This window comes from Cydia amplana, chromosome 9, assembly GCF_948474715.1.
Source record: "Cydia amplana chromosome 9, ilCydAmpl1.1, whole genome shotgun sequence".
Taxonomy (NCBI): domain Eukaryota; kingdom Metazoa; phylum Arthropoda; class Insecta; order Lepidoptera; family Tortricidae; genus Cydia; species Cydia amplana.
This window is the reverse complement of record NC_086077.1, coordinates 9,016,416-9,044,335: the sequence shown is the minus strand read 5'-3', so window position 1 is coordinate 9,044,335 and position 27,920 is coordinate 9,016,416. Positions and strand designations below refer to the sequence as shown.

At 36.0% G+C, this 27,920-nt stretch overlaps 2 protein-coding genes across 2 annotated transcripts in view; one reads left to right on the top strand and one right to left on the bottom strand.

Moving 5' to 3' along the window:
• Positions 1-1,628: 1,628 nt before the first annotated feature.
• Positions 1,629-27,920, bottom strand: part of LOC134650828 (uncharacterized) — a 27,467-nt gene continuing 1,175 nt past the window's right edge. The window contains exons 3-8 of the mRNA XM_063505761.1: positions 18,358-18,550; positions 12,688-12,879; positions 4,980-5,054; positions 3,850-3,987; positions 2,814-2,910; positions 1,629-2,254 (exon numbers count right to left, since the gene is read on the bottom strand). Of these exons, the coding sequence (XP_063361831.1) occupies positions 2,101-2,254; positions 2,814-2,910; positions 3,850-3,987; positions 4,980-5,054; positions 12,688-12,879; positions 18,358-18,544 (843 nt within the window). The 5' untranslated portion in view covers positions 18,545-18,550 and the 3' untranslated portion in view covers positions 1,629-2,100. The remainder of the gene's footprint in view (positions 2,255-2,813; positions 2,911-3,849; positions 3,988-4,979; positions 5,055-12,687; positions 12,880-18,357; positions 18,551-27,920) is intronic.
• LOC134651060 (protein I'm not dead yet-like) overlaps positions 26,039-27,920 on the top strand; it is a 25,950-nt gene continuing 24,068 nt past the window's right edge. Inside the window, exon 1 of the mRNA XM_063506045.1 lies at positions 26,039-26,209. Within this exon, the coding sequence (XP_063362115.1) occupies positions 26,109-26,209 (101 nt within the window). The 5' untranslated portion in view covers positions 26,039-26,108. The remainder of the gene's footprint in view (positions 26,210-27,920) is intronic.

Here is a 27,920-nt window from a genome sequence, read left to right as displayed (position 1 = left end):
CTAATTTGACTAGAAGCACATATTGATAAAATATTTTAGCGACTTTAAATGCATTTATCGATAACACACGCTTAGATGTTTTTATTTTCTTTTTGTATTCTTCAGAATGCGTTTAATGAATCGGGTGCTTCATTTCGAAAATCATCCATATTTAAGATATTCCAATCAGTATCCGAAATAACGCTACATTCTAAAAAATCCAGAATTGCCCGGATAACTATCCCTTAAATTCTTTGAGCAACACCGGGAAGGGAGTCGGCATTTGCACTACTTCCCCTCTGCCGAAGCACATGCCCAACTGGGCATGTACGCAACTATTAGCGCGGTGCGTGCTATGAGTCATCCGTGTACAAAAAGAGATCGAGTTGTGCGAGATTTGTCTTTGACGTGTGTCATTTTCTATGTATTTGTGTCGTCGTTACAGATTGGATTTTGTACGTGGTGAGACTGGTGAGTGAGAAATGCGACTGTGTGCACGTTTCCCCCCCGTAAAAACCGGCAAAACGATTTGTACGGTAAGATATCGCTTGGTAAGATATCGGAAGGGAGGACCCTTCCGACGTGTCGGAAGCCGGTGTTGCTCGAAGCTTAAACTAGTATTATCAACACCTTGTAATAACTGACACCAAATAGCTAGAAAAAATTACTTCAGATATATAAAAACTGAATTCACATATAGCCTGAACCTATGAAAAGTTTAAATAAGGCAAGCATAAGAAAATGTCTCAAATTATTGGACATATATTATAATTTATAAGTTTTATAACCTTATACTAAAAATATACATATACGATTATTGGACCATGTTTGTTCTTTAAATTGATAAATTACGGAGTACGAGTAATAAAGCTAAACTGATTCGTTTGACCTGTTTACAAATTGATTAGTATTTAGTGCAAGTTCATACAGTCATTGGACACTACACGCAAGCAACAAATGTATGTAGTTTCACTAAACAATGTGTAAATCAAGCCTTATACTACGTACTTAAGCTTTCTATCAGACCAGGCTATATATGTAATCAATAATTTTGCAGTTAAACTCTGCACTTTAGAACTCGACGAAGCCCAGCTCCTTTCGACTCTGAAGGACAAGTAATTTTAAAACAACTGCACGGATATCTAAAATAAGACGGCCTGTGAAACCAGGGGTCTATGAAACATCAATTAGATCGCTTAGCGTTTTGGAATGTGACTGTCTAACTCAGTTACTTCTAAGATTGAATAGTCACATTCGGCATAGCAAAGACTAGACATTGTGCCGGTATATTATTAAGTAGGTAATACAACAAATGCGCAGGTGAATACACAATTTGTCCATGAGTAAAATAGTTACACTAATAAATAACTAAGCAACATTAGGCAGGCATAACACTTGCTTCTTCATACATTATAATTATTATAAATAGCGGATAGTCTAAGAGACACCATAGTTTTATGTGATAAAAACGTACAGCCATCAGGTGCATTAGAGTGAATGTTTATGTATTGTAGGTTATGCATGTAGTGACTTTACAAATAAATCTTTGAGCTGTATTGTTTCTAACACAATTCACAAAGCAATAAATTAAATACTTACCTAACTATACAATTTATGTATCACGTAAAATTAATCTCAATTAATAATCTCTGCACTAAAAATGACCCGTACTCGGTTGTGATAAAAGTAGGTATGTATATAATTAATGCTTATTTTGATTTTAATTCTTAAAAAACAAACACCAGTTGCAAAAATAATGAAGAGACGCGACCAAAATTCAATCGCAACTGCAGATGAATTTGTGAAAATTATGATAATGTCAAATGGCCAAGAACGAAAGTTGATAAAACCCCGAAAATGTACTCCTACAGGAATTCTTTGGCCGAGTGACAATTTTTCTGTTGACCACGAACTCGAATGACACTTTCACGAGGTCTTTCACCCTTTAAATCGTATATTCTGGTAAAAGAGATGTCGGCCAAAGGTGAATGTGCAGGTGCGCAATACAATACATGGAAGACTTTGCACATTGTTATAGCTATTGGTCTTTTGAGCACTGTTAGGTAAAGAAGTGAGCTTCCTGAGCAACGAGAGTTGCTGGGATGTGGTGTGACCATCTCGTCATCGCCCGATGATGGTGGGTTCGTCGGCCATGGCTAACTCGTCCGTTGCCGCCTTGTCACCTTTCCTCTTGCGCGAGTACAACAGGAAAGATCCCGCAGCAAAAACGTTCACCAACACCACGAACACCGCCAGGTAGAAGCTGATGTGGAAGCTGTTTAGAAATATTCAAAATAATCTCTATCGGACAACATAATGAGGGTTAAGATTCTAAGGGGGCCCACTATCGGCATGGGACGGCAAGGGACCCTTCGCCATATTTCCAAAGTATTCTCAGGCATGTCGAGGCGTCCTCATGAATATCCAGGCGTTCCCATGCATGTCTGGAAAGACACCTTAGTACCTCGGCATTCACAAGCACTCCTCGGCATGCCTGAGGACACTTCGATAACATGCCAAAACCCTCCCATACCGTGCCATACTGATAGAATAAAGCGGTTAAATTTTAGGTACATTAAAAATCCAAAGCACGTTGTAAAACAGTTTTTTTGATTAATTTGGAGTCTTTAGAAGAATGTTAAAGTACCTATGTTTTCAAAAATTGCAAAAAATTGTAACCCTTTTCAGTTGTTACATTCTATAAAAAAAAAACTATGGATTTTTGTCATAACTTGCTTTGTAATGTTGAAAGTATATCAAATAGTTCTTAAGATAGAATCTGTGCGGAAAGAGAAGAGTCGTGAAATGTATGGGATCCAATACAATCTACTTACTAATGGTACGCTTTCTTGGGATAGATGGCAGGAACATTTTTTTCCAGCACATCTACCGTATTTGTCATCACTTGTACCACGACGAAAGTACAGGATGCTAAAACAAAGATAAGTTTGCTTTCATTACTTATCATAATATAATAAATTATTGAACACATTCGAACGTTAGAAAGAGGCATTGTGAAATAAAAGCTTGTAAAAACTGTCATATTATGCAGAATAAACAATATGTAGCTTTATAATCTTATCATTGTATTTCAATATCTACGTTCGTGAACGTGAACGTGACGTCTACTTTGAACTTGATTGAAATATTGGAAATTGTAATAAAAAACAAGATTTATATACTTTTGTCATCTAATCCACCATGTTGAGATCGTCCATAGAAAAAATGCGTTTCGCAACCCGTTTTAGTCCTAATAAATCTTATTGACTCGTTATAAACCAGGGATGTTGCGAATATTCGCATCCGCATCCACATCCGCGAAACATCCGCATTATTTTCAACATTTGCATCTGCATCCGCATCCGCATAAAATCGATGCGGAGCTCATGCGGATGCGGATGTCGACCAAGTCGGTAACAGGAACGTCTTAGCGGCGGCGTAAGGCTAGGTAATTTCGTCATTATATAATAACGAAATCGTCTAGATCCCGAAAAATCGACCAAGTTACTGTTTATTAAATAAAACGCACCTATATTCTTGCTCAAATACTAAACGTTTCGTTTTTTTAAATAAAATTTACTAAAAATGAAATATTTGACGTTTTTTAAGTACCGAATCTTGACATCCGCATCCGCATCCGCGGATGTGAGGCTTTAAATATCCGCATCCGCGTCCGCGGATGTCAAAAAATCTGCATCCGCAACATCCCTGTTATAAACACTCATAGCCCTCATAGGATATTCTCGGATAAAAATGAAAGGCATTGGTTTGCTTCAGTAACACCAAACTGTTAGAGTCCAAATAAATAATTTTGAATTAATAAGGTATATAACATTGTCGAAAAAAATATATAGGTAAATAAAAACTTACTGCTAATAAAATGAATGCCAGCAGCGAGTCTCTTGAACATATACCGAGGATTCCTGAACGTATACCCGGAGAAACCGCATCCCATCGCCATCACGAAGAGGCCGATGATGCCGAACGACGTCATCGTCCGTACCAAACCTGCATCAAATTGTTCAGTAAATTAACTAACCGCGGTATTCGGAAAACAAGATCCGTTCTAGAGAAGAGAACGATACGATATGTACTAGATACCTGGTTGTTTAGATTTCAACTAGATATCTTTTGCAGCTCAATTCGGGCAACCAATGTCACTTTTACGTTAAATTATCGTATTAAGATCGTTTCAAAATCGTTTTGAGATCTAAAAATACATAACGAGACGTTTTAGACATTGTGGAAATCGTTCAAGAGTATCTCCAGAATCGCGGAAATGTCAAATTTGACAGGCTAGATCTTAAAAATATCGTTGTCGTATCTTGGTGATGTCTAATAGATATCTAGTTCAAAATCCGAATCGGGCCCTAACTGCCGACATAGGGCGTCCCCTAGCTCGCGCGTGTGCCCGGAGCGGGCGACGGGTTACCAAAAAATAGTATGAGCGCCGCTGACTGACGCAGGCGCATGCGACGGATTTCACCTACAATTTCACCCGCGCGCGTCAGTTAGCTGACGCTGAATCTTACGCCGCGTCACGAAGCGCACGTTCTAATAGCAATTTTGCCTAACCAATGTAAGCCCCCATTCGCACGGGAGCTTTTTCAACGCGCGTTAAAAAAGCGTTTCAATGACACAAATGGATAACCATGTATGTATTCAGATTCACACGACAGCGGTGGCGCTTTTTATCCAGCGTTGTTGGATTTTCGACTTTAAGCCTTGCTCGTTAAATCGAATTTAGAGTGCGGACAGATTCAAGCGCTTTTTTAACGCGCGTTAAAAAAACTCTCGTGCGAATGGGGGCTTCAGTATGCGGTCGGTGTCAACGTCAAGCGTGTGTTTCGTGGCCCCCGGGTTTAGCATTGACTACTTTTAAACTGACTACTGAAAACAAACACAAAAATTGGTAACTTTAAAAATGAGAACTGAGAATATCAAAGTACAATTTATAAATCGTTTATCAAATATTATTTAGGTGCAAGTAAAAAACTTACTTGGGATTTCAGTATGGTAAGCCGGATCACGCAACTTAAGATCTTCAAGCGGCTGTGCCAGGTAGTTTGTGCAAACTGAAAAGAAATCAAAATATTAATTGAATTCTTTATACTGTCTACTTTCCTATTCGTAATTTAAGCATTTCGTTATGGCGTTATTCGTTATTTTGTTCAAGAGGAAATATTATCGTCTAAATAGGCGTAAAAAAGTTTTGAGGAATTTGTGTATTGGGTTATAGGCAATTTGTGTACAAATAAGTAGATTTAATCAATAGGGGAAGTCCGGGAAATTTGTTAAAATTTAATTAAAACTTGTGCTACTGAATAGAACTTACTGTAGAGAGAAAAAGGCCAATGAGTATGTGTTTTTTTTTGCTTTTGCATATTTAAATTAATATTTGAATGATAAAATTATTCGCTTAGTCGCCTAAGTTTCCTGGACTATATCGATCTAGGTAAAAATCTCAATCTTTACATACTCAATTTCTGTCACTGAAGGAAGATACGGTACCTAACAATTTAATAATGAGAAAATGTACAATATACCACAGTCCACACCCATTATAAGTACTTACGAAAGAATATAATAGGTATATAGTTATATTTGTGAAATATAATTATAAGAGGTTTTAAGCTATTTTCCACATCAAGTCAAGTAGCAATCTATTTTGCTAGTGAAATGGACCCGAGGCGGTGCTGCGGAAGCGCATAACCCTTACGAACCGGACACATTGAGAAGTTCCTCAGAAACTCGAGTCTTTATCGCATTTATATGGAGCAACCGGCGGATCCTTGTGATAACGTCGCGTTCACGGTATATACAATAAAAATGTGTACTATGTATCTACCAACCTATACAACTGTTCTTAGATTTCAGACATTATAGGTATAATTATAATAAGGATAATATACAAATACAATTTAATCAACCGTCCGTCCAGCCCAACGATAGCTAAGCGGAAACTAACGATTTAATGGTAGTTTATAGGCTAGGCTATATAATGGAATTAAGTCATTAAAATACTAGTATGGGTTTATTTATTTATTTAGAAATTTAGAAATTTAAATCAGGCAACAAGGCCCATATTACAAATACCTTACAGACGAACGAAATGAGTATGATTAGAGATTAATCATTTTCAATTAGTCGTCCATACATCAATTCGGCATATAAGGGGGATTCAGATTTAGCGAATGAATGAATTTAGCACCTGAGTATCATTTGCCAGCCATTTACTAAACGAGTAGTAATACCTACATACGTACGATGTACAGCGTGCGAGCAGATATTGTGAAATGAAGCGCACGATGCGCATTTAGCCATATCTGGATGCACCTTTATGTCGAAGTGTGTCGAAATATGACAAGTGTGTGTGTGTGTGTATGTAACAAGCAAGAACGACCGATATCATTTCGCTGCTATACGATGGAACAACTTTTTTATGCTAACCCTATTGGAATTATTTCCGATGTTAGGCCCCATTTCCTCTGTTGGAAACGAAAAAGAAACTTTTGAGACTGACAGAAATTTGGCAAATTTCACGTTGTATAAAGCATTTTAAACTGGGTATTATTAGAGACGAGGGAATAATAAAGACTGCTAACTTTCGTATATAAAGTTACCGGCATAATAGTTATATAATGGGCGTGATACTGTCGCGCCGCTCCTGTGCTAGTCCTGCAGAATAGGTATAGAACCTGTTTATCTACTATTTATAGTATCTTCACCGTCTAACAAAACCAATGTAAGTAAATCACATCTAACGCATGAGTTTTTGGCTTATTAGACTGTGCTGCTGTGCTCTTAATGATTGCTCGAAGTGAAATACCTCTGGCGCAAGCAATAAGACGACCGGTCTGGCCTAGTGGGTAGTGACCCTGCCTGTGAAGCCGCGGTCCTGGGTTCGAATCCCAGTAAGGGCGTTTATTTGTGAGATGAGCACAGATATTTGTTCCTGAGTCATGGTTGTTTTCTATGTATTTAAGTATTTGTATATTATATATATCGTTGTCTGAGTACCCACAACACAAGCTTTCTTGAGCTTACCGTGGGGCTTAGTCAATTTGTGTAATAATGTCTTATAATATTTATTTATTATTTATTTATTATTATTATTATTTAATAAAGTGTTAATGTCGTACATATAAGTAGTTGGGTATGGTAAACTTGTGGCAAACTAATCAAATTTAAGCCTGGCTAAGAATCCTTCTATAACAATGGTTGTAAAGCAAGCCTATAAGTAATTGGAAAACTATAAAATGCCGACCAAAATAGAACGCTGATATAGGTCATTGGGCGCACAACCGCAAATTTTACAGGCATAGCGGAAGCAGAGTGACGGAAGTGAAAACTAAGACAAATTTTAAGACAGACAAAAACTTTTACGAAAACGTCGCGAAAATGGCGTTACAATAGAAAAAACTGACCTCGTGCAGTGAGTAAAATTTAGAAAAACCCGATGCCTTCTAAGACTTAATTAACAGTCCGCCGGCCGGTATCGGCCTGTCTGTTAGACCACAAATTTGACAGTTCCGAAGAACTGACAGGCCGATACTGTCCGGCGGACTGTTAATCAGTCTTTAATAATGCGGAAATATAATAACTAAATTTAAATATAAAATTCATAAAGTTAACTTTTAGGTAAATACTAACCACACGAAAGATATGCTATACTGTTCCTGTATTAAGTACCCCGTAAGGAGACTATTGTTACATACTAATGTTTTGGTTATTTTTATTGTGAATTTCATAATTTAAAAATTATTTAATCTTAATACCATTCCAATTAGCTGACCAAGGGCGGGTTTAAATTCAGCAAGCTGTACCCGCACCTTTTTCATTACTTATACAATTTGTTGCACAATGTTTAGATAAATACTTACCTACTTACTTCATATACCTAAGATGGACTAATTACCTACCTAACCCTTATATTATACCTAAGAACTGATGTAAAAAGTAATGAAATAAATGCATTTGTATTTGTATTTGTATTTGTATTTGTATTTGCCGCTGACTTTTCTTTACGCCAAGTCTTTCAGCAAGCGGTCTCCCTTGCCCGTATAACAAATGACACATTGGATATATTGTAAATCAGTATTAATTCATATGCCATGCAATTTTGGAGCTGGGCTGTACTGTCTATGGGCCAACAACGCCTTACGTCCTTTTATCTCAAATCCAAATCAATGAAATGAAATGAAATGAAATGAAAATGCTTTATTGCCACAAAAAAAGTACAAAATATAAACTAACTAACTTAAACTAACTATTCTAATAATATTAAGTATAAGTTATAATTATTTCTAAATGATGTGGCAAACGGTTTTCGCGTCAGCATGATGCTGAAAATGCCCACCTACATGGGTGACACTTCAGCGCTGTTTTTCAGCCAATGGCCAATGGCGTATAGGACGGTTTGTTATGAAGACTACCTTTATGAATGTAAAGATGCCTATAAGCTTCAATCTCAGTCGACTTTAGTCTTTAATCTACGTAAGCGTAATGTTTATTGCGAGTAATCATGAGATAATAATGGGTTTATATTTTATTGGGCTATTTTCAAAGTAAGAGGGCATATGCTTTATATCAGTAGGCTATTTAAGGAACACTTTTTTCGGGAAGTCTATTTTGAAGTAGGTACGTAAGCCTTGCAGACGAATTATATTTTGACATTGCATGTTATCTTTATACGATACTTTTATATATATTTCAATATTAAAACTCTAATGCATATTTGAGAATGCTGATAATAATTTTTTTTATCAAAGTACCTGCTCTTGGAATTATTCTGCTAGGTAGGTACCTAGTAATAAGGGAATCTGTAATAAATTTCATTATATTATAACAGACCTAATTGCTGGTTTCTTACTCTACACGGTCGATTACTTCCTTTGCAACTTGCCACACCACATTCTATGTTTGCCTACGTAATTTATGTATCTTAGTTCCTTTCTGATTGATGCTAGCACCTATTAGCCATCTCGGTTGTCGGCGTCCCCTTTCTGTAGCGGCCACAAACAGTGCCACATTGTTTATTTGTTTATACTGCGTAACGCCGCGAAGATAACTGTGGAAACGCCGTGGCGACTTGAAAGAACTAATGCGGTATTTTTGTCGGTGACTATAATTCACATTGTGTGGGCCGCGCTCGACAGTGTGTTTACTTTTTGTGAAAATTTAGCAGATTTTGCTCCGCTCGGATACGAAACTTTCTGTTGTGAGCTAGGCTATTTACCTATCAGCAGTTCCAAAATACCTACATGCTATCTTTATTTGACCTGGCTAAGTAGGCATTTCTGAAAGGAAGCAAGAACTACTTATAAAATTTGTGACAACGTTGGTATTATAGAAAGAAACCAGCATAGGTTCAGTATTTATGTACATATTTATATTAGATAGGTACATAATGTATTCGATATTGGTACTCGTAATTGCCTCTATAGTAAAACACTAAGGCCATCCGCATTCTTCTAGAATATGTGATTTTGTAAATGATCTTACTACTAAATATGTATTAGAAAAAAAATAAAAAAAATCTCGTCTTTGTGTATCTAACGTATCTGAATGTTATTCACGTATTCAAAGAATTTCAAACTGATAAATTGATTTAAATTTAGTTTATTTGCCCAAGCAGCCCACGTAATCCTAAGATTATGATCAGTGATCGGCACGACCCGTGACGCACCGCGGGATTGCGAGCAGAAATGGACATGATTAGATGATTAGATGATTAGATTATAACATAACTCCGTGATTTTGTTAAATAGAATAATTTTATTGTATGATATATATTTGCAAATATACGATAAAGTGTTAAATAAGCTTATAAAATGTATAATTAATTATTAAATAAAAAATTGATATATTACTATGTGATTATATACCTATTTTGAACTTGATGTCGTTTTATTTAATGATAAAAATCATTCATCTTCCTGTGTGGAATACCTTTATGTACTACAATCGGAAATACTGACTTCCTAAAAAGACCGAAATCTCGGGGCATATCCATGTTAACATAATGATTGAGGTCATTGACACCGTGCGACACGGGTCGTGCCGATCACTGATTATGATTCAATAAAATCTGTTCAGTTATTGCAGTGCAACATCGATTATTGATTATTGCATTACAACATTGTTACAATGGAGCCTGGACAATGTATTAAATACACCAGCAACGAGAACGCTGGCAAAGGGAAATGCTCATAACAATGCAGAAAATACAATTTAAGCACGATGCTTGAAAGGAAAACATTGTAAATGTCGTGTTTGTCGTAAATGGGCCGAGCTGGCTCCCGGCGGGACGCTGAAACAACGCTATTGGCGTGTAACTAGCACTCAGTGAAGCCCTTTCATGAATAATGGACTTGACTGCCCACAAACATTGCTACAATCACATATGGCCTGTAAAACAGAACTATAATGATTAACGCACAATGACTGAAAGGGAGAATTTAGGCTTGAGAGAATAAATCGAAAGAAAGAAAGAAGAAAGAAGATCGAAAGTTTCGTTTATTAGAAAATCAAAAGGCGACTCTAAGTAAGTGTCTTATCAGACTTTAATCCTTCGTAGTCATACAGTGAAACTACAAAAAGTATCTATCTAACACCGACCGACGACCGGTCTGGCCTAGTGGGTAGTGACCCTGCCTGCTAAGCCGATGGTCCTGGGTTCGAATCCCGGTAAGGGCATTTATTTGTGTGATAAACACTAATATTTGTTCCGGAGTCATGGATGTTTTCTATGTATATAAGTATGTATTTATCTATATAAGTATGTATATCGTCGCCTAGTACCCATAGTACAAGCTTTGCTTAGTTTGGGGCTAGGTTGATCTGTGTAAGATGTCCCCCAATATTTATTTTTATTTTTATTTTATTTTAACAAGATGTGTGTACTGTATCAATTAACCATTTGGTGAAATGGTAGACTATTTTTGGTCATTTTAATTAAGTATATCAGTCACTAATGAGGACCGTGGCTTGGATGGAAATATTGTACAAAATGTCTAATTCGATACTGCTATTTTGAGCTTAACAGAGCCCCTATAATAACGGCGTCGGTAGGTGATGTAGGCACTTACCTAATTCACGTCACGGGTATAAATTTGCGAATTAAACTAATTTGGGTAACCAGACAATAATATATTCTATATTTATCAATTTAAAATACCCGTCACTAACAGAAATTATGGGTTAAGATAGTGACGCTGAAACTGAAAATTACGATGTCCGAATGAACGCAAATAAAGTTCAGTCATAAACTACAAGCGTAGGCGTCGAATTAACGATTGACATAAACACGCAATCGTCACGGAGTCTCTAACATTCAGATAGTTACCATTTAAACATGGAATCATCTAAATGATATGATATGATATGAACATATCTCTTAGGCAATTTATATTTATACCTTATGTATATCTCAGGGGAGATCAGCCGTTGATTATAGCATACCAGAAAGAAACAACAAGAAACACAAATAATTTCTGAGAAATGGTTCTTAAACTTAGTTCATTTAATGCTATTATTACTGTCTAAAAATACTTGGCTACAAATATCTTACTATTAATAAAGTTTATGAACTTCACACTCCGTAAACATTGAGGTGAACACTTAACCCTACCGTATTACGTGTAAAGTAAACTCGTACACGATTTAGTAGCTGGTTGCTAAATGCCTAACGATTTCTTTCAAGTTTCGCAGAAATAGATCTGATAACAAAGTAAACCAGCGGGTAGTAATGGACACGCCAAATGAGCTAAAACAGAAGGCGGAGTGAGAAAAATAAACCAACATGTTTTACGAACCGAGAGACGAGGGAAAAGAAAAACGAGCGTAAATTTACCAACTATTTCACAAAAGTCTATTTTAAATCGAGTTTTTTATGTCACGTTGTAGGCCAACAAGCATACGGCCTGCTTAAAGGTAAGCAATTACCGTTGTCTTTACAAATGCGGAAGTATTCATGTTACTATTTCAATATCAAAAGCAATACATTTTAAAACCTCCCGACAAAATTAAATAGCGTCATCAGCGTCATCTAGTGAGTTAAAATTTATTTGACATCCATCGTTAATGTTTACTAGACATTTCTGAAAACCGCAACCAAGTTGGCCAAGCCGTTTTGAAGACGTGGGAACATTAATTTGTGTGCATAAACGAAAGCATAAACATTCAACTTAAAGGCATATTATACCGTATCCGTTCCGTCGCCGTAACATTGCAATACCTAAAGATCTACCCTGCAATCTCGAGATAATATCTAGCGCCCATCCTGTAACATCATGATAGACGCTTACCCATCGGCGAGGTCATCATTTCGTCTTATCGCGATCTATTCACACGTTTTCTTCATTCTTACTTCGCGTTCAAGAGCATTTATAATCTTAAGCTTGAAACTAAGTTTAAGAAGCTTACTTGTCATGCAAAGGTTTTTAAGTTGCAGGTCTATGAATTAATTTCCATCCAAATTTTAAAGGAATTCTTTTATTGCCGTCCCTCCGGGATTAACGGGATATCGTCAACGCATAAAACCATATGGGGCATTATCTATGAAAAAGGACCTTATTGTCGAAGGCGCTTACGCCGCTCAGCGTCGCGCGGCATTGTATTTATATCTGAGCATCGTTAATAAAGGCGTAAGCGCCATCGACAATAAGGTCCCTTTTCATAGATAACGTCACATATTTCTGCACTTACTTGTATAACATTGTCCAGGAACAGTCCCGACGGCCGTACAGTCGTACGCGTGTACTGTTGCATTGAGTCTGAACGTCGCTTTCGTGGCGTTGGGCACGAACTCATGTCGACAGATCTCCCATACGCCGGAGTCGCTCGACAGGAAGTACATGGTGGTGTTTCTAGCGGTGAAGAGGATACCTGGAACAAATATGCAGTGTTAACTTCTGGCCGAAAGGTATAGTCCGGCGGTTTCGAGCCAACCTGCCGATCCCTACGCCGGAGCAGATGTTGCAATGGAGCCACTACATACTGTCGCCAAAATCAGTACTGTAGGTTAATTTTTAAGTAGGTAGGTATAGTCTATTTTTTTATTCGGTAGACTGAAATGACAGTTAATAGTATGGACATGAAATGTCATTTCATACTATTAACTGTCATTTCAGTCTACCGAATAAAAAAATAGACTTTAGGTAGGCCGATCGGCCATTGGTCTATATATTCATCGCATGTAGGCTCTTAACTACCTCTTCAAAATACCTCTTCAGTAGCTGTAACTGTCATCTGCAAAGATGCTGTGGCCAATAATGATGGGATAATGTACATTATGTGTCTTCGGCCCTACGGGGCTCGTTTTATTTTTAATCGATTTAATTTTTATGGTTGTTTCGTGTGTTCACCTATCTACGGAGTCGATTCCAATAAATGCGGTGTCAGTAGATTTTTTTATGGTCGGGTGATATAGGCAACAGTTTAACTGACTACTAAATAACATTCATTGAATGAGTCTATAGCCCCTTATGGTTTGAAAGTACTAAGTTTTTAACAAATATAGGTCCACACGTAAGGCATTTTCCCCTAATTATTAAAAAAAAAAACACTCGTAGCCTAGACTATGTGCTTGGTACAAACAATTATACATCTAATGTTCTTGAAATTACATGTATTTTTGAGAGTATCCCATTTAAGATGGGTATCTATTCGAAAACAATGTCGTTGTGTCTGTTAGTGATTCCTTCTGGCGCATCTCCAGACAGTTGGTATTTGCAAATAGGTTTAAACTAATATGAGCCATTGGGAATATAAATTATAATTTGAGACGTCGTAACAATTACCGTGGCTCGTTACTACTGCAATTTACTGAATCTGATATATATGAGAACACCGGGTTTTACTAGAATTTTAAATTACAACTATATTAAACTTTGGTATTTCTACGTAACAACAATGGATATTTAGATTATAAATAGTTCTATACCTGCAATGTATCTCAGAACTTTGTTAACCATGCTACTATTCTGTAAATTTTATAAGATATAATATCTTTTATACCTATATGTATCTTAAGGGGCCCACTGATTATCAGTCCGCCGGACGATGTCGACCTGTCAGTTAGAACAAAAAGTTGACAGTTCCGAACAACTGACAGTTTGATGTGATATCGTCCGGCGGACTGATAATCAGTGCCCTTTATAATAGTGTTGTGAATAAACGCTCATTTTGAGGCTTAAAGACTCGAACCCTTAAGACTCTCGAGGCTTAACGCCTCAAATGCGGCAAAGACGATTTCTTACATCCATAAATGAATACAATTCTCAAATATCGAGTCTTCAAGAATTACGAGTCTTGAGGGCTCGAGTCTTTAAGCCTAAAAATAAGCGTTATTCACAACACTGCTTATATTAATAAAAATGTATAGGTACCAAATGACAAAAGTTATGAAAACAAATTTAATTAAAATCACTAAATGAAAAAACGTTAATAACTAGAGTAGGACCAAGCTAACTATGCATTGCATTTACAATTACAAATACTGGCAATGTCATTATTATAATGTCGATTGTTTTTATTAATATTAAGTGCAAATAAAAGAATGAACGAGGCCATAATATTTGCATAATGTAAATATTATGAAACAATAAAATTTGGGTTTTTAAAATCTGGATATAACAACACAGCTGTTTATCTACCTATGTATATGTGCAAACATGATTGTCTCTTATTATTAGAGCACGTTATTGATCTCCAAACTTGTAGGATGGGAATACAGAATGAGTAGGTAAGTAACTGCTATAATTTTATATAGTTGCACCGGAGTTAATGTTTGATTCACTTTATTCTAAAAACAATAAAATAAATAATAAAACTCCTAATAACAGATTCGATAACAGATTGCTATTCTTAACACTGTGATGTACGGAGCCCCATTCGAACTTACAAATGAATGTCAATTTGATCTCTATTTGAAATCACTCGCCCGTCCCTTCTTATAATGAACGAGCGTACTTATAATGGGGTGGGGTGAGCGAGAGGTACCGCGTAGTGCGACTAATAACATATCAACAACTTTAAACTTTGAATGCCTCACATCAGTTTTATTTTATTATTAGGGGAGAGTGGGTCACAGGGAATGACTTTTTTTTCTAAGAGTTGTAGTTACGCCATTTAAACTTCATATTGTATTATTTTCTTATCTAAGCCTAGAGTATTAATCTAACTCTTAAACCTTTTTAAGAAAAAAACTGTAAGGAAAGTTAGAAATAAAATAAGATAAAATTTAAACAAAAGTGGAGAAATATTCACCGTTACCCATGTGCGGGTAACAGTGGATCACCGTCCGATAAAACGAATTGATAAGAGCTGCTGCATTGTTTGAGCATTTATCAATTAAAATATATTTAGTTTTTACATATATGTGCAACATTTTGATCATATCCGTTGAACATAATTTTTCATAGTGTGCGATGATTTATTATCTTCTTTTTTTCATACTGGCTACAACTTAAAGAACAGGGATTTTGCTCTTTGCGTGGATATTTATATTAATTTTGTGCTTTTATTATCATGTTTTTTTTTTCTAAAAGAAAACTTTTAATTTTCATACCCGATTTTCCTTTGATCCATTGTGACCCAATTTTATATGATCCACTCTTCCCCATTGATGGTAGTTGTATAAAAAAATCACACAAAAAATTATTAGTTTGGTTTATGGTTAAAATAAGGTAATAAATCGATTTTTAATACATTAAAAACATGTTCACAACAATGAAAGAATTTGTAATCACAAGCCATAAAGAAAACGATTCTTTGAAAATTGTGTAAAAAAATATTTTATCAGCTACTTGGTAGCCGATGCTCATTTCTGCGAATTTTAATTCTGAAGGAGAGGTGGTATCTAGTTAGGAAAACGGAGGGGCGTAAAAGCGGTAACGTCGTGAACGCTTACCCCTGTAGAAGTAACCTTAGTAAAGTTATTGCAAAAGATCCACTGTTACCCGTTACCCACTGTTACCCACTCTCCCTACGCAATAACATAACGAATTTAAAAAAATAATAATTGTATTTAAGACCATCTCAGCATTTACTCAAATTAAAAAATAACCTAAATAATTCAAAGCCCTTTTCCATCATTTCAGAACACTACACAATCGGCATGCTGCATACGCGACACACAAATAGCCCGACGGGCAGCGACCCCAATGCCACACGTCCGTAATTAAAAATAAACTTACCGGGCACATGCTTCGCGTGACCCCGTAATGTGGCGACGTGTCATCTTAACTTTATGCGTATCGGTTTCACACTGTCAATCATCGATCATCGCAAACGCGGACCCCGCGGGCAACGTCAGTATCAATGACATTACTTTTAAGAAATAACATTACATTATCAGTTTACTGATTGGAATTATATTTTAGTGTCACGCGGACCGTCCGTGCGGATCGCTCCGCCCCGGACCGATATGTATTAAGTTCAGGGAGACTTTTAGAGTGACGATCGACCGTCCGCGCAGACAGCTTTCTCATACAATTTGGTAATCCGCATGGACGGTCCGCGTGACACTAAAACCAGTGTAATGGAGCGCAGGAATGACAAATATTACATGTCATTTATAAGTACTCAGTAGTACCTTTGTACTAAGAGGGATTGAAATACGAGGTTTCCTAAAGTTTAATTGGTGTTTTATGATCCAGTTGACAACATCAAATACAAAAAGGAATAATTTAGCCTGTTACCCAAAAACCGACCAGAAAATGAATCCGCGGAGACTAATGTACCAACAGCTACATTCTTACATTCTACAGGTTTACGAATTGATAGTTAAAGTGGACGATGGTATGCAGACCCGGATCGTATTTTTTTAGACATTATTAATGCTGCATTTGAGGCCTCATCATAACTGACTCGTGTCGCTTAAAATACCACTAAGAAGCATTAACTAATTATTTTATGACTTTACAAATTAGTTCAATAAGAGAATTGACTTAATCGATGGACGCTTTTACGTTTGATATATTTTCGTTGGTAAGAATTCCAAGATTGCCTAATTGGTGGCACAGTGGCCATTTGTCTTTTGAAATGGGCCCCTGCACGCGTTTGTCAACGGAACGCTGGAATGATGGCTACATCTTGCATAATATGTTTTCTACATCGTTTTCCGACTTTAGCTGACATCGTGTTTTGTCTTGACTAGATCCGCAACATTTGAAACACGAGCGTGGAAAATTAGTTACTAAAATAAATTTAGTCTCATTTTATTCGAACCTACTAGAATATATCTAGTAAGTGCAATAAATATAATTAGGTAAAAAAGTACAGGATTCGAATGTATATACTTACATAAAATCGATTTTTTTTAAAAGTAGTACTTAGTACCTAGTAGAAGTTGCAGTAAGGCGTAAACCTTCCGAAGCAAATTGGACGTTACGTATCGAATCCCGGATCATACTAATGGGTTTCTTGTAATTCAATACTAGTTTATGAAATTTTGATACCACATTTGCCAGTTACTTTTTTTATAAAAACAAAAATCACCAAATTGCTAGCTCAAACCAACCGAATGGGGTTATTTTATTGATTAAATATTAACATAGGTAACTTCAACATATACCCTAGCTATTTACAATTAAATATCGCCGCTATACTTCCTAACCTCATATCTGCAACACTCATTTGATGACAAAAACACCTGTATTCCGAATGAAAGAAAAGCGACATTTCCATCAAATGATTGTTGCAGATATGAGGTTGAGTAAGTATAGCGACGATATCCAACAAACAAGTTCCGCTATATCCAAGAAATGTAATAGAAAAATTTAATTCACACTTGCGTTTGATATGTAAATGGCGAGGAGGAATGAGCATGAATAGAGGACGTCGACGGAGGCAGGAAGCCACATTATAGAGTGACTTTATTGTTGAATAAAAATTACTCAATACATCGTAGTTAAATGAAGGTCCCTTTTTGAACGTCACACCAATGTCACTGTCAGTGAGTCTGTGACTTATAGGTAGTTTTATATTTCTTGCAATAAAATAGTGATTATAGTGTTTTTTTAAACTGTAAAATTAGGTTTTTTTACTGCTTGAATTTCACATCATCTTGTTATCTTTTGGTGAAATGGCTGACCAAGCTTACGGTTTTTTATAAATCTCAACCAATCGTGCGCGTTTATGAATAAGGGGGTAATTCTCCTGAAAGACATTTAATAAGACAACCTAAATTAAATATAACTTACAAGTTATAGGTACTTACATTGAATTACAAATTGAAAGCACATAGCTCAAGTGTCCTTCATGTGCACATAGCTCAAGAGTAATAATATTTATTAAGCACATAGTAGCGCATGCAAATAAATAGTACGTTTTCAATTTCTAACCTAAGTTTAAAAGTAAATAATATGGACTTACCGCCATCGTCACGACCCTCTATATGAACCCATTTGCTCGTGCACACGGCCGTGATCCAAAGGAATGTGCACAGCCCAACGAGTATTGTGCAAGCGAAGAGGATCCATCGTTCGACGATAAGGGCCTGCATGAGGGGCCGCCGCGTGACGCCGACCGAAGACGCCGTGGACATTTTGTCGGTCTCCATATTGATCTGGGATAAAAAATGAGGTTATTCAACTATCGCTGCTGCGCTGGTGGCCTAGCGGTAAGAGCCTGCGACTTTCAATCCGGAGTAGGGTTTGCAATCCGGATCCGAAATGTATGAAATTATCCGGATCTGGATACATACATTTCGGATCCGTCGTGCAAACCCTAATCCGGAGGTCGCGGGTTCAAACCCCGGCTCGCACCAATGAGTTTTTCGGAACTTATGTACGAAATATCATTTGATATTTACCAGTTGCTTTTCGGCGAACGAAAACATCGTGAGGAAACCGGACTAATCCCAAGGCCTAGTTTCCCCTCTGGGTTGGAAGGTCAGATGGCAGTCGCTTTCGTAAAAACTAGAGCCTACGTCAATTCTTGGGATTAGTTGTCATGCGGACCCCAGGCTTCCATGAGCCGTGGCAAAATGCCGGGATAACGCGAGGAAGAAGAAGAAGTGGTTATTCAATTCAACTATCCCCAGTCATAATTAAAATAATAATACGGAACCACTCGTGAGAAGGTAATTTCTAATTTTATGGTTTAACTCACGGGTTTTTAGTCACTCGCGCGACATGTTTTGGAGAGCTAATATTAACAATAAAATTATTTAAAACATAATATAATATGTGTTGCCACAGCCTAGTAGTAGGTCTCCATTTTTAAGCACTAAAAGTAACAGTGCACAGTGCACGAGTAAGTAGCTTTCACGATGGACGCGACTGACTGATAGGGTAGTGTTTCCATCGAACCAAGTATAGTGAGCACTATAGTGTGGTGCTGTGGCTGAATGTAGAGAGGTGCCACTGTACTTTAAACATACAGGTAGCCAACTTGCCACTTATGTTTCCACACCTGCCCTCGAGAACGCAGCTGCCGCGACTCCACTCTGGGCGGCTGGTCAAGGCAAGCCAGAGGCAGCGAATCCTGTCACACTTTCAATATTTTACAGGTAATCTTGTACCTAAGTAATTTTTAGATCTGTGACGTCTACAAATTATTTAACAGTCAACTTCTGCTCTTGGATTTTGAATAAGAACGTATTTTCAAATTAGCGAAGTATAATCAAAATATTTAAAGTTAAATAAAACCTCCATCTGCGAAATATTACCGCTAAACGTCATAAAATTCCTCAAATAATCCTTATTTATACCGTTAATGCCATATAAAGACAGGGCTATAAACTAGGCAACCAATATTCTTTTTGTAGAGTGATGGAAAACGTAACGTCACAGACTTAAGAATACCTACAAAAGATACGCCACTCTCAAACCAAAACAAAAAACCGCTTATTTTTAACGTCTTTTTTAAACATTTACACAAAAAAAACAGAAACTATGCACATAATACATACTTGAGATCTGACTTACTATTTGATATGGCAAATCGCAACTCGTAGCATTATCAATAATCCGATTGCCCATCAGCATACAAAAAATATGAAATATGATGTATAAGGGGTTACTGATGCGTTGTCCCATACGTACTATTCTCAGTTCGTATTTGCTGTAATGTTTAATCTGCGGTAGGTATCGTCCCGTCCTTCAGGATTGAAAACATTTCCCGCAATTGGTCCCGAATAAGTCCCTCGGGATTAGCGCGTCTTATGAGCTTCATAGCCGTCGGGGCTTTGAAAACGTTCCCTCTGCCACGCAGTATTTTCGTATTATGTCATTATGAGCAATATAGCAAAAAAAATAGTTATACTTACCTATTATCTATAACTATTTTTTTATCCTATTATGTCTGTGTCTCACGGAAGTTTTGTTATACCTATTATGATTGTCATTCTTGTTAAGTGGACTTACGTAAACGAAAATAATTATGAATACACCTAAGGGTCTGTTATCGTTTATTCTTGTAGACCAAATGTACGGCGGGTTGTCTTAAACGCAAACGAGTATATTTATTTATAATAGGTACTATTTCCATAAGCCGCCACGCAGTAATAAAAGTGATTTTGAGCCACTAGCATGTGCATATTACGAATATGTTTCTAAAAAACCTGGGGAATTATGAGTACCAGTATTTATGCTTGAATAGAGTAATTGATTAGGTATTTTAAAATTATGAATCCTTCAAAAAGTGACGAATCGAATCCCTACCTAATTATAGTAATTATAATTACTAATTACTGCACTGCATTGTACAATTGCGCATCAAATTATTGATTGCATGTTATTAGTCTGATGCCAACATTTCATGCACATTTTATTTGCAGTCGTCTATCCCTGTTTATAGTTTGGTAAAGTGCGAGTTTGTTTTATTTTAATGTTAGATTTTGCCCTTATTTCATTCGTTTTTTTAGACACGTTATTATTCTAGGTTTCATACGTAATCTGCTATAATAAGGAATATTCTTGAACATCAACGCTACGCGAGGAGAAAATCTCACTTCCTGGCCAAGGCAAGACGTAAAACTTTAGACAAACCAAGGGCGGTAATTCGTAAAGCCCCAGATCGCATATTTATGGCCCTCACCTTGCGATCAGGAGCATTCACGAATTCACCTCCCTAGGTATGTAATAGTACTATTACTGATGGTTTCCCTGCGACTAAAGAAACCTAAAATAATCACGACTCAATTCATAAATAGATACTAGTTATTTATAAATATTACGTTTAGATTTAACGTTCTATGTTTTTGGATTTGACGGGGTTTTACGAGTCAATATATTTTTCATGACTCAGTTAAATTACGTCATTATGTGACTGCAGGTCTGTATTTGATTTTTTTATTCCCGAGGTTCTAATAATAAAGTGTTATGTTTTATTTTACCAAATGATTTGTTTTATGAACCGCCCTACATTAATTATGGTTTTACGACTATTTTATAGAGCAATAACTTTCTGAAAAGAATGCTTCGTGTAAATTTATACATATACATAATACATATATTATAAATTGTGCTTGTTAAATGTCAATAGCACTTTGAAATATTGCTCACTTTGATGTGTTTCTGTTTAATATTTACTTGGCTGAAGGAGATTTTGAATTAAAATTCCGTTCAGATTCAGAAATAAAGTGCCGCTTATAAATGCAAATAGCACTACTTTTCTAAATTAAAACATTGTATACATAGTAACCTAAATCATTTGCGCCTGAACCAATATCTTATCTTATCTTATCTTATACCTTTAAACGAGCAATTCTTGTTTATTTATTTATATATATATATATATATATATTTCGAGGATCTCGGAAACGGCTCTAACGATTTCGATAAAATTTGCTATATGGGGATTTTCGGGGGCGAAAAATCGATCTAGCTAGGTTTTATCTCTGAGAAAACGCTCATTTTTGAGTTCTTATATGTTTTCCGAGCAAAGCTCGGTCTCCCAGATATTAACTAATAAAATGAACTAATACTACCCGGCTAAAGTATCAGTATCAAGCGAAGCAGTGTCTCTTCCACTTGGCTTTGTATGCTCGATTGCTTGATAGTCCATTGTTGCTTTTACTTTAGGAAAATATTAAGTCCTTCTTATTTTTCTAGCAAATAATAAGTACCAAAGAAAAACCATGATACCTAATGAGAACGAAGTTTTACTGATCTCGACGAGTTCAGTATTAAATAAGTTTTGTCGCGACAGGATATTACGACCGACTACTCTCTGGCTTCATTGCCTCGCCATACTTAAGTACTAGTATTGACGTGATGATTCTTTTGTAAACTGAAATGAATGATTACCTAATTCTAAAAATTCACGACGGACCAGGGCCGATGTCATTTCAACGGGAAAAGAAACGCTCTATTATTTCATTCAAGTAGGGATATATTTATATTATAAATGTAAAAGTAACTCTGTCTGTCTGTCTGTTATAATCACGCTTAAACTGCTGAGCCGATTTAGATTAAACTTGGAAGGGAGAGGCCCGGGGAAAGACATATGATAGTTTTTATCAATCATTATCATCATTTCATGCAGATGAAGTCGCGGCAAGAGGCTAGTTAGTTATTAATACTTATAAACGTTCTAAATATTAGTGTAAGTAGAGGCCAAATATTAATCAAATCAAATCAATATCATAATTATGAAATCTGAACGCTGTTACTTTTGATACATGTTACGATAAATGTTACGGTAACTGGAAATGTAAAATGTCAATAGTGTAATATGATAAAGTGCCCAGCGGCTTTTAAGGCCAACCGTACAATTAGGTACAGTCACCTGCAATAATATGTTACAGAACGAAGGCCGCAAAAATATCTGACACTATCTTATTTGTAGAGCCATAAGAGCGTGTCAGTCGTGTCACATATTTTTGCGGCCTTCGAAGAGTAACATATTATTGCAGGTGACTGTACACTAAAATGCGGCAGTTACATTAGGTCGGTCTCCGCTTGCAAACCTATGGTTGCCGAGCAACCGACATATCGACCGAGTAGTGACAACATAAAGCTGAATCGACTGGAGAAAATAATTAAAACACTAGATTAATTTTATGAAACAAGACTTCATTACAAGCCATCTAAAATATCATCTTCTAAGTCAGCCGATAAGTTGATAAGGTTGTTAATTAGCCAAGACGGGGCATGAGGCGCCGGGGCGCCGGCGACGGGCGGGCCGAGCGACGCCGCCAAGTATTTGTTTACTGACTTATCCTCTGATAGCTCCGCTTACTTGTAGCCGAGATTTTAACACGGACGTCTTAAGTCCCGTGGAAACCTTTCATACACTTAGAAAAAACGCTTTGGAGTGTTCTAAAGTGAGGATACAGTGTAAAGTAGTCTTCTTCTTACACTTTTTTCGGACGTATGTAAATCCTCTAGAAAAATAATGCAATAAATAGTCCATAATGAATTTAAATTGCAAAGTTGTTTTATTAAAGTAGTTATGTATAATATGTATAAATTTAACGGAACCTACGGAAGACGCCACAATTATGAATTGTGGTTGAATGAATTTCGTAAAGATTTTATAGGTACCTAAAGTCTATTTTTTTATTCGATAGACTGAAATGACAGTTCATAGTATGAAATGTCATTTTATGTTCATACTATGAACTGTCATTTCAGTCTACCGAATAAAAAAATAGACTTTAATACGCATTGTAAACTACTTAGTTTAAATGAGGCCGCCAATCCTCAAATAATTCAAAAAATGTTTGTGGAAGAGTTGTTGAGTCCCAGTATTTCAGATTTCACGATTGCATATATTTTATTCGCTATAGTAGTCTAGAGCCACCTAATTTTTTTATCTAAATCTTCGGTCACCATACCATTTTATACCTTTTTAGGGTTCCGTAGCCAAATGGCAAAAAACGGAACCCTTATAGATTCGTCATGTCTGTCTGTCTGTCTGTCCGTCTGTCCATCTGTCCGTCTGTCCGTCTGTCCGTCTGTCCATCTGTCCGTCTGTCTGTCCGTCCGTATGTCACAGCCACTTTTCTCCGAAACTATAAGAACTATACTGTTGAAACTTGGTAAGTAGATGTATTCTGTGAACCGCATTAAGATTTTCACACAAAAATAGAAAAAAAAAACAATAAATTTTTGGGGTTCCCCATACTTTGAACTGAAACTCAAAAATTTTTTTTTCATCAAACCCATACGTGTGGGGTATCTATGGATAGGTCTTCAAAAATGATATTGAGGTTTCTAATATCATTTTTTTCTAAACTGAATAGTTTGCGCGAGAGACACTTCCAAAGTGGTAAAATGTGTCCCCCCCCCCCTGTAACTTCTAAAATAAGAGAATGATAAAACTAAAAAAAATATATGATGTACATTACCATGTAAACTTCCACCGAAAATTGGTTTGAACGAGATCTAGTAAGTAGTTTTTTTTTATACGTCTTAAATCTCCTAAATACGGAACCCTTCATGGGCGAGTCCGACTCGCACTTGGCCGCTTTTTTCTAAATAGTGTAGTCTCTAAATTTTTAATTAACACTTAATTGCTAGTAAATGGATGCACAAATTACAGTGGTTTATTAAGTAGGTATTTCAGCTTTGAAATAAATGTAACATTTATTCATTTAAACTCACACAATTCCACTTATTTATTCACAGTTCTCCAACCTCTCATTATTCAATGCCTCTAATTATGCCTTGACATGTCCGATGCCGAAATATTATTTAAAACAATAACTCATCTAATTTTCAATTTTACATCATACAATATTACTATACAAAACAGAAAATACTAGAGACTTTTTTCTTAAAATAACGCTACATTCATCCATTTGTCAAGACCACGCGCTATCTAGCTTTAAGAAACCGAATATGCGTACATGCAAAAGATTTCGTAATTGTTTGAATTTGAGGGTTCCAATCCTTTGATCCATGTAAAACGAGCTATAAAACTGTATGGTCACTTTATGATTTCATTTACAAAATGGCCATGAAATTTTGCAGCGGAGTGCAAATAGGTACTTTTATGACATCTCACATCAGATAAAATAACACTAGCTGGTACATTTACTTCCCACGCTATTTGTATTATCTTATTTTTGTCTAGTTACTTACACATACAGTCAGCAGCAATAGTTGCTAAGCAGGCAAGGTTTTCAAAATGGTCTTGACGCGACTTTATTGTTAAGAGAATAAGAGCGTGTAAGGTAATTTTGGACACCTCGTCCGCTTAGCAACTTCTGCTACTGACTGTACCTTATGATGAATATTGACTTCTGACAACTAACAGAAATATATTACATTTACTTTTTACGGTATAAAAACACGTAAATATTGGAAGGAACCTCAATAGTTATATGACTGTCGCAGTCTCTTAATCAGATCTAATAATAATTCACTTTGCGGAATGTTTCTTTTAGACACGACGTGTCTAAAATAAAATCTGACGATCATTGTATTCGCGATTGAAGTAATAATGTGTTGATGAGACACTAACATATATATTACGAGTAAATATAAGGTGTTGAATTATGAAATTATCGTGCTTTGTGAAACTTCTTTTGATAATTAATTTAATCCGTATAATTTCCAATTGTTTTGATAATGAGCAGTTTTGTGTGCGGAAATGTTCTACATTTGCCAAAAATATGAAAATAAAGTTAATGCTGAGACTATTTTAACATTTCTAAGCTAATTTGGAGCTTGTTAACTATTTTTGTTAATAGTTTGGAACTATAAAAAAAAAAACAAAGTTATAAATAGATAATACACGAAATCATCCCCGCACCAAAAACTCAGGGGTATGATAATGAGTTATCTCAAATGTATGCTTCAATAAAATTCTAAATAATGGAATATCTTCATGAGTTTTGTTATTTATTCCCGAACTTTGTAAAAAAAATAATTTCGTGAATTATATATTTTCGTACTGGTAACAATGCCACTACAAACAAAGTCCACATCCGTTGATAGTATAGTGTGACTCATAATTTTCATTCCTTTAATTACCTAATTATAAATATTTACTAAAATTTTAAATAATTGTATTATTTCTGAACTTCGCAGTACGCGTAACCAACTAGAACTAAATACAATGACTTTATGTGACTGCGTCAATATTATTTTATGAAATAATAAAATTTACTCGAATAAATAATTAATAAATAACGGTATCCGTGTATAAGCGAAGGACACAATCGCCGCAATATGGCCGAAAATTCCCCTGAAAACGACCCAGCTTCGAAAAACGAGGCTGGTACTACTGATAACAATGCTGCTCAACAAGGCAGTTCACCTGATACTGGATTGTAAGTACATTATTACAGTGCGCATATTGTAAACAGTGCGCCAATTCTGGCACGATAATTAGATGCTGAGATGACTAAACATGAAAATAACAAATAACTACTTAACTAACTTTTACTCATTATATATTTTCTACCTTAGCAATAGTAAGCAAGGTGCCATGCTAAGCGTTGCAGTAGCGTAGCGTAAGTGATGCCAAAAATAACTGCAGTAGATATCTGGTTTAGAAGATGTTCAAAATTATCCCGTTTTCGAACTTATCCCAATGTAGCGTAGTCCGTATTATTCATATCCTATCTATGTATTACGTTGACAATTTAAAGCTCACATCAGCGGGAAAGGGAAACCATAAATTGTAGACAACAGTAGTTTATCTACGAAGAACTCTCCTAAAATCTCCCTCTATAATGAACATTACACGTGGTAAGTAGTTATTCACCCCATGCATATGCTGATACGAAATAAATGTATATAAATAAACCTTAAACAATGAATAAGCTGATAAAATTAGAATTTAATTCCAATTACATTCAATTTATTTATTTAATAGACATCAATGGCCCATAATGGTTATACTGGATCAACCAAATCTTGTCAGTAGTAAAAGGCGGCAAATTTGAAAAATCGCGGGTTAGCAACACTGTGTTCGAATAATTCCAAAATCGCGTGTCATCTGTGTGTTATCTGTGGAATATGGATAGTGAATGACAGCCATCATCTTATTGTTTACATTCTGAATCGTTTCTATTTCAAGAGAAATTTCTGCTGTCACCATTAAATACCAAGATTATGCATGACCTCAAGCAAAGCTAAGGTGCCTACAATGTACAATCATGCTCGTTGACGGTAAACATTACTAAAATTTGAGGTTATGATAATTCACTCGAACTGACGTATGAAGGGCGGAAAGATAAACACGTTTTGGTTCGATGTACATTGCTGCTTTTCTTAGCGCAATTCTGCTCTTTGAGTGTTACATGGTGTTACCCTACTTTAATTTGCATTACATTGCTACTGACAAGATTTGCTTGACGCACTATAGTAACAATTAAGATTAAAAACTATAAGTGTTACATTGCCAACATTGGTAACATTGCCTATATTGATTTCAGCTTAGGTACACATTGAAAATGAACCTTCATATAGGTTTGGTATAAAACAATAAGTTGTTTTTTGCATTATATCTTGTAAGGAATATTGGGCTTGGTTTATTTTTATTAATTAAACATTATTTTTAGAACTCCTTGAGTCTTAACAATTCATAGCTGTCAGCACTAAGTAATTTTTTATGTATGTTAACACATCAATGAAACCCGACTAGAGACCCGAGGGAGTAAACTAAAAAGTCCGCTTATTTTAAATTTTTCTGGTACGGTGTACGTACTGTACTAATTTATAGTGTGTTGTCGGCGGGTAGTTGTTTTATCAATCCCACTCTGGAGAACAGATATGATTTGATTACCGGCTTTTAGTACGATACAAGCTTTATTATATGCAATTGAATTTATTGTAGGACATAACTTATTCATAATACTGGTTTTGTGAATAGGGAAATTATTAAACTTTTATGAAAAATAAAGGTTTTACAAACAAATGGGAAAGACCGGAAAAAGCTTCACGTAAACAAACGTAACTAAGATCACGTGGGTCAAGAGCCGTTTATTTTATATCGGAAATGTGACAATGCATAGATATTTAGCAGTTGCCTTATAA